This window comes from Capsella rubella, unplaced genomic scaffold, assembly GCF_000375325.1.
Source record: "Capsella rubella cultivar Monte Gargano unplaced genomic scaffold, Caprub1_0 scaffold_6, whole genome shotgun sequence".
Lineage (NCBI taxonomy): Eukaryota > Viridiplantae > Streptophyta > Magnoliopsida > Brassicales > Brassicaceae > Capsella > Capsella rubella.
The window spans coordinates 13804825-13813245 of record NW_006238918.1 but is presented as its reverse complement, the minus strand read 5'-3'; the positions used below and the strand labels follow the sequence as shown (position 1 = coordinate 13813245).

The window sequence follows — 8421 nt, the reverse complement described above, 5'->3', positions numbered from 1 at the left end:
CTCATCTCTCTCTCTCTCTTCTCTCTCTCTACTCTCTCTCTCTCTCTCTCTCTCTCTCTCTCTCTCTCTCTCTCTCTCTCTCTCTCTCTCTCTCTCTCTCTCTCTCTCTCGTCGTCATTGCAATCGCCTTTCGTTTCAACTCGGCTGGAGACTTTTCGTTTTCCGACAAAAAAACCAAAGGGAAATACGAAACGTCGTTTTCAACTTTTTGTCTAAGTTATGCCGCATTGTGGCTGAGTTATGCTACATTACAGATGAGTTATGATACATTACGGCTGAGTTATGCTACATTACGGCTGAGTTATGATATACTTTCTCGAGATTACAAAAAGTGTTTTTCGGGAAAGACCAACAATAATTACGTACACATATTCACACACACACGCATGATAAAGTCATAGAGTATTATGTTTTAAAAAATTATTCAAAATAATTCAAAATTTGAATTCAAATTCTATAAACAAAATATTCAAAATAATTTAAAGTTTTTTTTGTCTAAATATAGAATAATATGTCACGGCTGAGTTATGCTACATTGCGTCTGAGTTATGCTACATTACGGATGAGTTGTGATATACATTCTCGAGATTACAAAAAGTGGTTTATAATACAATTAACAAAAATCAATAAAAGCTCTTTTCCATTCTATATTTGATCAACTATGTAGGAATAGAACATAAGTATAGGGTTTGAGGTTTATCGTTTTGTTGGATAAGTTTTAAAAGGTAAAAACCTGAGCGAATTTCATGATTTTTTTATGGAAAGTTAATAAAAGTGTTAACTACATATTATTAAAGTGTTTTTATTACATGAGTGCATCAAATATTCACATCTATCTTATTTGAGGTTTGGCCGAGTTATGCCAACGACATGGTTGACTTATTGTAGAATAATTCGAGGTTTGGCCGAGTTATGCCAACGACATAGCTGACTTAACATAAATAAATTTGTGGTTTGGCTGAGTTATGTCAGCGTCATGGTTGACTTACACAGACCATTTCGAGGTTTGGCTGAATTATTGTAACGATAACATGTAGTTCATTGTTACATGATGGCTCAACTGATTCAATCTATAGTCATCGAGAACCAACTTCACAAGCTTTTCGTGTGTTCTTTCAACATCTATACGTTAGATATGGCTGATTTATGATTTTGATATTCAAATTCGGGGTATGGCTGAGTTATAGTTACGTTCCGTCTGAGGTATAACATAACGTTACGACTGAGTTATATAATGAGGTTTGGTTGACTTATCGTAAATTAAATTCGTGGTTTGGCCGAGTTAATTCCAGACGACGTCGTTTACTTCTTTCTTCTCCCTTATAGTCATAATCGAGCGATCAGATTGGGGATTTAGGGTTCTTATCGATTTCTGGGATTTCTAACCGATTTCTTGGTTATCTTCGATTAAAGAATTCTACTTCTCAATTTTAATATGGTGCTTACCCTCCAGATCTTCCGACGAATTGCGGATGTTGGTGTGGTAACGATATCATCACATACATATCGAAGACAAAGGAAAACCCTTACCGTATCTTCTATAAAAGCTCGATTGCTTTGAAGGTACTAAATTTCATTTAATTTTTTATTGTTAACATATGGGTATCGATGTTGGTTTTTTGTTAATTAGAGGCCGAATATGTCGCATTTCTTCAAATGGGTTGATGAGGCATCGGTTGAAGAAATTAAGATGGTCGACGCAAAGGTACAGAGAATAGAAGAAGATGTGACGGACTTAAGGCATCAACATACTCAAAATTTAGATCTCCAAAAAGAAATGTTTGACTAGCTTGAGGAAGGACTGAGTAAGAAGCTTGAAGAAAAATTGATGAACAAGATTGAGGATGATATGGGTAAGACAGCTTTGAAGACAATTTGTCTACTCTCTGTAATAGGAATCGCAATTGTATGGCTATGGGAGAGAATATAATTGTTGTTTCATGATGTTTAGACTGACTATGTTGTAATTTGTGTTGTTTAAGATTTCTTTTCATGTTAAATGAGAAATGGGGTATGGCTGACTTATAATTATGTGACGGCTAAGTTAATGTGTTCAAGTTACGGCTGAGTTATGAGTATAATTATAATTTATAATTAGCAATTATATAAGTATATAATGGATATGACATATAATAAATGTATATTACCAGCAAATATGCATGTTAAGATTGTTAATTTTGAAAAGAAAATGGATAATTTACACAATTTCATCATATTCAAATTATGTAGTGTTGGTTATGACTAGAAACTTGTTCTTGTGTGATAGTTTTCTAAATGTTACCAACAAAGTCTAAATTATTGATGAATAATATGGTAACATGAATGTATCATATTTAAACCTAATATTTATGTGATTTAAGTGATTTCATAACTTGATTATAACTAAATATTGAGATAACGCATATTTAGGGTATGGCTGACTTATACTACGTTATGGCTGAGTTATAGATAACATTACGGCTGAATTATCAATAACCTATTAATTACATGATTCCGTTACGGCTGAGTTATAACAAAGTAATTGACATAACGCATATTTAGGGTATGGCTGATTTATACTATGTTATGGCTGAGTTATGGATAATATTACGGCTGAGTTATCAATAACCTATTATTTACGTGATTCCGTTACGGCTGAGTTATTGATAACATTACGACTGAGTTATAGGTCTGTTAAAATGGCCAAAATGAAGAAATATTGATAAAAACATGATTCAAAAGATAAGATATATGTTTGGGATTACAAACAAGTTCAAAAAGAAGTTCAGAAAGAACAAACAACGGATGGCTGAGTTGGTTAATGTGATGGCTGAGTTATCGTACGGGAAACGAAGACGAAAGGTCGCGTTACGCCTGAGTTATCTGTAACCTATTGGGCTGAGATATCAGTAACCTTATACGGCTGAGTTATCAGTAACATAACATGAATATATTCCGTATGCTGAGTTATGTTACGGCTGAGTTATTATATTAAAGAATACGAAAGGTCGCGTTGATGCAGTCCGTAGTCATCAAGAACCAATTTCACTAGCTTCTCGTGCGTTCGTTCCGCATCTATTTGCACAATTCTACAACCTCTATCGTCAGTGTTAAATGAAGAACAATCACTGGAACCGGATGATCCATCAACGAAAATGAAGAACATAAGTGAAAATGCAGAAAAGAAGTGAAGAACAGAAGTGAAAATGAAAAACAGAAGTGAAGTGAAGAACAGAAAATGAAGAACAGAGTGTAAGAAAAAACACGAGCTAATGCGGGACCTTTCGTATTTCCCTCGTTTATGCTGACGTGGAATTGTGAATTTGAAGTCGTAAGTCAGCCACCAAACAACTTTGTAACTCAGCCAACGATAAATCAGCCATCAAACACAAATTAAGTCAGCCACAACATGAAAAATATTTAAGTAATTACTAAAATGTTTTTTAAGATGCCAAATTCAGCCGTAACGTCAATAAGTCAGCCGTAACGTAAAATAAGTCAGCCGTAACTGGAGGCTATATTAGCAATAAATCTTTTGTCTATAAGTCAGCCGTAACATGGTTGAGTTTTCCGTTAAGTCAGCCAATTACGACTGAGTTATGTCTCTCAAACATAAGTCAGCCGTAACGACATTTGATAACTCAGCCGTTATCGATAACTCAGCCACCCGGAGAAAGTTAAGTCAGCCGTGTCGATAACATAACTCAGCCAAACTTCTGATAACTCAACCATCGGACTATAACTCAGCCGTAACGGCGGCTGAGTTATTAGCCGTTTTCTCATAACTCAACCAGATTTTTATAAGTCAGTCGTAACTGTTGGCTGAGTTATGATCCTAAGTCAACCATTGACCCGAAACTCAGCCGTTGTCCCAGAACTCAGCCATAACGTGATATAACTCAGCCGTAACGTACGTTATGGCTGAGTTATTGGTGGCACGCGCCTTTTTGTCTGACGTGGCAGTGGCATTTTCCGTAATTAGTTTTTTCCGGTAACGTGTAAAAAGGGCACGCTGGTAATTAAAAAACATTTAAGGATAAAAAAAGTTTTGGATGGTTTGCGTCAATACACCTAAAATGTGGTCCATCTAAGTAATTCTTTCTAAACCATTATAAGTAATTTTATTTGTTATTGAATGACTACAAACTGTTATAACAGCATCGTAAAAGATTAACAAAGACTTGAAAGGAGTCATAGCTTTGAGATCTCAGATTCAACTTTTTCTTCTTCTTCCACTTCTTCTCTTTTCTTCTTTTTCTTCAATCTTGTATTATAACGACTATGGAATCTGAGGGAGTGTCACTACCGTTGATACACGAGCATCTTATGATGCCTTACAATGATACGTGGAAAGGTGAATGCTGTGGACGCTCAGGATTTACAACTGGTGGCTATTACTGCCTAAGCTGTAACTTCTATGTTCACAAGAAATGTGTTGACGACTCCTCTGAATATATTGAACACCCATCTCACGCTGCTCACACTCTTAAGCTTCAAAGTAAACCAAACCATTCATGTGATTTATGTCGCCAGCGTATCAAGCATCTATGCTATCGTTGTGAGATCTGTGACTTCGACTTGGACCTATTATGTGCAAAGTACCCACCACCAGAGGTTATTGATGCGTTGGAGACACATCACCACAAGCTCACCCTTCTCAAGGTCAAGGAGCTGAACGAGTCATATTGCAACGCAAAATGTGGTATGACTGTTTCTTATAAGTTTCATTACAAATGCATTGAATGTGATCTAGCATATCATGTGGATTGCGTATGGAATCCGCCTGACGTAAAACACCCGTCAAAGGTATACCACACGTACCACCCTTTGCATCCTCTTAAGCTCCACAGAGGTCAACCACCTGAATATTCTGATGGAAAATGTCGTCTTTGTGAAAGCGAGTTCGGTAATGGATTGTTTTATCATTGTTCTGCTTGTAACTTCAGCTTGGATATGGGTTGTGTTTCAAACCCACCACAAAACTCTGTTCTGAATTTGAAAGCTCATCCTCACCAACTCATCTTTCGACCAAGACTTGATGTTTTTACATGTAATGCTTGCGGATTGAGTGGGGATCGAAGCCCTTATATATGTAGTCAATGTGACTTCATGATACATAAATGGTGTCTTTCCCTTCCACGCGTCATAAACATCAATCGGCATGATCACCGTGTTTCTCACACTTCTGTTCTTGGTGTTGTGAATTCTGTTTGTGGAGTTTGTCGTCAGAAGGTAGATTGGATTTGGGGCGGGTATTCTTGTCAGAGGTGTCCTCAATATGTTGTTCATTCGAATTGTGCTATTCGGTATGACGTGTGGAACGAGATTGAACTCGAAGGAGTACCTGAAGAGATAGAAGATATAGAGCCATATGTGGTAATAGATGACAACACTATCCAACATTTCAGCCACAAAGAGCATTACCTAAGACTCCACGTTAATGGTCTTATTTGGGAAGAAAACAAGTGGTGCAGCGCTTGCACCCATCCCATTTGTTTGCAATCCTTCTATGGCTGTATGGATTGTGATTTCATTCTTCACCAAAACTGTGCTGAATCTCCTAGAAAGAAAAGGCATGTGCTACATAATGAACGTCTTACTTTAGTTACAAGCAAGGCTGATGATTACTTTCACTGCACTGCGTGTGATAGATTCTCCAATGGTTTCATGTATCAGTGTGGGGATAAGAAGTTAGATGTACTGTGTGGCTCTATTTCTGAACCGTTTGTCCATCCAAGCCATCCCCATCACCCTTTATATTACATTCCACCAGTGGGAGAAAAAAAATGCAATGGTTGCAACAATTGGTCATGGTCATCTCCTGTGCTTACGTGCATTGAAAGTGGTTGTGGATTTGTCTTATGCTTCCATTGCGCCACTTTACCACAAAAGGTAAAGCATAGAGTAGACGATCATCCTCTCTCACTATGCTACGGCGAAAAGGCAAGTGGCAAATACTGGTGTGACATTTGTGAGACAGAAACGAATCCAAAGACATGGTTCTATACGTGTAAAGATCACCAAAGTAGTTTACATACACAGTGCGTGTTGGGAGACTTTGCAAGGCTCATGCCAAGCTCACTAACCTATTCCCATAGATCATACGAGGTGGTTCGCAATAATAGTATGTCTTGTCCATTTTGCAGAGCGTGTGAGTCGCATTGCATGTACCCTATCTTCTTGAAGAAGCTTGGAACCTCAGATCTATATGTTTGCTCTTTAAACTGCATGGATCGTTTCTGGTATCCTAAGATCATTGGTCTCAACAGACTTTGACGAGAAAAGTGAACCCAACAATGAAATAAAGTTTGTGAAGCCATCAAGCCAATATATATAGTCGTTTAGAATTCTTCAACTGTTAGACTATTTTAAGTATGATCATGTGCTTCCTTTATGTATCACTTGAAGTCTTAATGACATGATTTTAACCTTTACATGCATGATAACTGCCGAACAAAAAAAAATTGAATTTTTTCTGGTTTGGTCTCTGTTGCGTTAAGTGTTTTTTTTTTTTCTTTGGTTCTTCATTTCATTAGCTGATGTATGTATAATGCTTGGATTGTGTAGAACCTGAAAAGAGAGATCAGCTAACTTGGGCTATACGGTACAAGATTACTGTAGGAAGTGCTCGAGGGAGAAAAACCAACAAACCGTAATTTACTAATTTTCTGTCACTGAGACCTTTTTTACTTCTGGTCAATTAATTTAACGGGCCGAAGAAGAAATAGAAACAGGATTTTTAATAAACGAGCCCATTTAAGTTTGTGAACATTCCCATAGAAAAGCCCCACATTGCTTGGATAGAAAGAAAAGTTTGTGTTTATATATGGTTAGAGTCATGTTAATGATTGTCACCTTCGAGGACATCTGATAAAATTGGAACGATACAGAGAAGATTAGCATGGCCCCTGCGCAAGGATGAGATGCATAAATTGAGATATGGTCCAATTTTTTTTTTGGCAAAATCGTCCATAATAATCTGTCAAACCTTAAATTTATTTTACTCATTCATTTCTTTTTAAGTTCTAGATATTCGGGGTTTTTTTATTTCTCTCTATTTTGTGTTTGTTTTGGTCAATCTCTTATCAACGTTCTATGATTAAGTATTATCTTCCACGAAGAACTAAGTCATTAATTAAGCAATGAATCACTTACAGAAGCTTGAACATAATTATCTAAATGATATGATATTCAAAGTGTGCTTCTTGTCTCTATGTATCTAAAAAGAATCAAGTGATATAATTTTTTTTCAACTCATAAAGTTAAGTAATGACAAGAACAAGAAGTTTGTTACTCGCTTTGACATCACGGTTTATGATTGTAAACCGTGAATCTTGATGAAGACATAAGTAGTACTAACAACATAGGATGAGTAGAAAATTTTGAAAGAAAGCTTGATATAAAACTAAGTACCCCTAAATATATTTCATATTACTCAACAAACTAGGATCGGACTTGCGCTACAGCGGGAAAATTACATTATGAAAAATGAATAGTTGGTGTTGATTAAACGGTACATGTAAATAGTAATTAGGGATTGAGGAAGATTATCAAATATATTATATTATATAGTTTTTAAACTTGTATACAGTAATAAATGCAGTGTAATATTTTCAATAAAAGAAAAAAAAAAAAATTTAACATCGTGAATGAATATTTATCGATATATAATTCAATTTGACCATTTTTATAGTAGAAGTAGAAATATACATAAAAAATTAGAACATTTTCATACATAAAAATTATATATTCATAATATTTGTTTTACAGATATGTTGACAAAAAAAAATGAGCATGATATAAAATTAAATTTCCCTAAATTTATTCCATATTATTCAAAAATATCACAATTTTAATATGTATGGATCTGTCTTTCAAAATTTTTATTCACTATAAATTTATCATAGTTAATTTCTTTTTATCACACATCAAAACATTATTAGCTATTTATCATTATGAGATCTCGGAGGCACAAGATACAATTAACAGAAAAACTGATATTTGTGCATATCTTCTTATTGTTAAATAGGTAAATTTACCAATATCATATATGTAAATAAATAACTTGTTAATGTATTTTGAGACTTTGTATAAATAAGCCTAAAGGCTAATGAATATGTACATTGAAAAAAAAAAACTACTTCACTTTTAAAGTTTCCTCCAAATTTATCACTATTTGATACACAAATCATCATGATCATTTTCAATGGGGCGAAAAGGTCTATGCTCGTGGCAATATTCATAGCATTTGTGGTTATAAGCACCATGAACGTAGCAGATGCAAAAGTGATTGGCTATCCAGTAATACGAGGTGGCGATCGTCCAAGATGTGACCATGGCAAATGTCCACCCGATCAACCGGTGAGTCCGTACCGTCCGGGATGTGAGAAAATAACCAGATGTCGTCGTCCACCACCAACTCCCATTAAGACATAGTAGAGA

The 8421-nt window shown here is 35.5% G+C and overlaps 2 protein-coding genes and 1 non-coding gene across 3 annotated transcripts in view; all 3 read left to right on the top strand.

The window, feature by feature from the left end:
- Positions 1-1930, top strand: part of LOC17881355 — a 7980-nt gene extending 6050 nt beyond the window's left edge. Inside the window, exons 3-5 of the mRNA XM_023780340.1 lie at positions 1454-1563; positions 1631-1705; positions 1790-1930. Of these exons, the coding sequence (XP_023636108.1) occupies positions 1454-1563; positions 1631-1705; positions 1790-1930 (326 nt within the window). The remainder of the gene's footprint in view (positions 1-1453; positions 1564-1630; positions 1706-1789) is intronic.
- A 2330-nt stretch (positions 1931-4260) lies between these two features.
- Positions 4261-6255, top strand: LOC17882086. Its single transcript, XM_006289335.1, has one exon. The coding sequence runs from the start codon at positions 4261-4263 to the stop codon at positions 6253-6255; it is 1995 nt and encodes a 664-aa protein (XP_006289397.1).
- A 574-nt stretch (positions 6256-6829) lies between these two features.
- Positions 6830-6933, top strand: LOC111830272. The gene has a single exon (XR_002833657.1). It is a non-coding gene; the product is annotated as a U6 spliceosomal RNA (small nuclear RNA).
- The last annotated feature ends 1488 nt before the right edge of the window (positions 6934-8421 follow it).

What these genes read in the sequence shown, in the direction of transcription:
- LOC17882086 (XM_006289335.1), top strand. Translation starts at nt 4,261, where the DNA reads ATGGAATCTGAGGGAGTGTCACTACCGTTGATACACGAGCATCTTATG.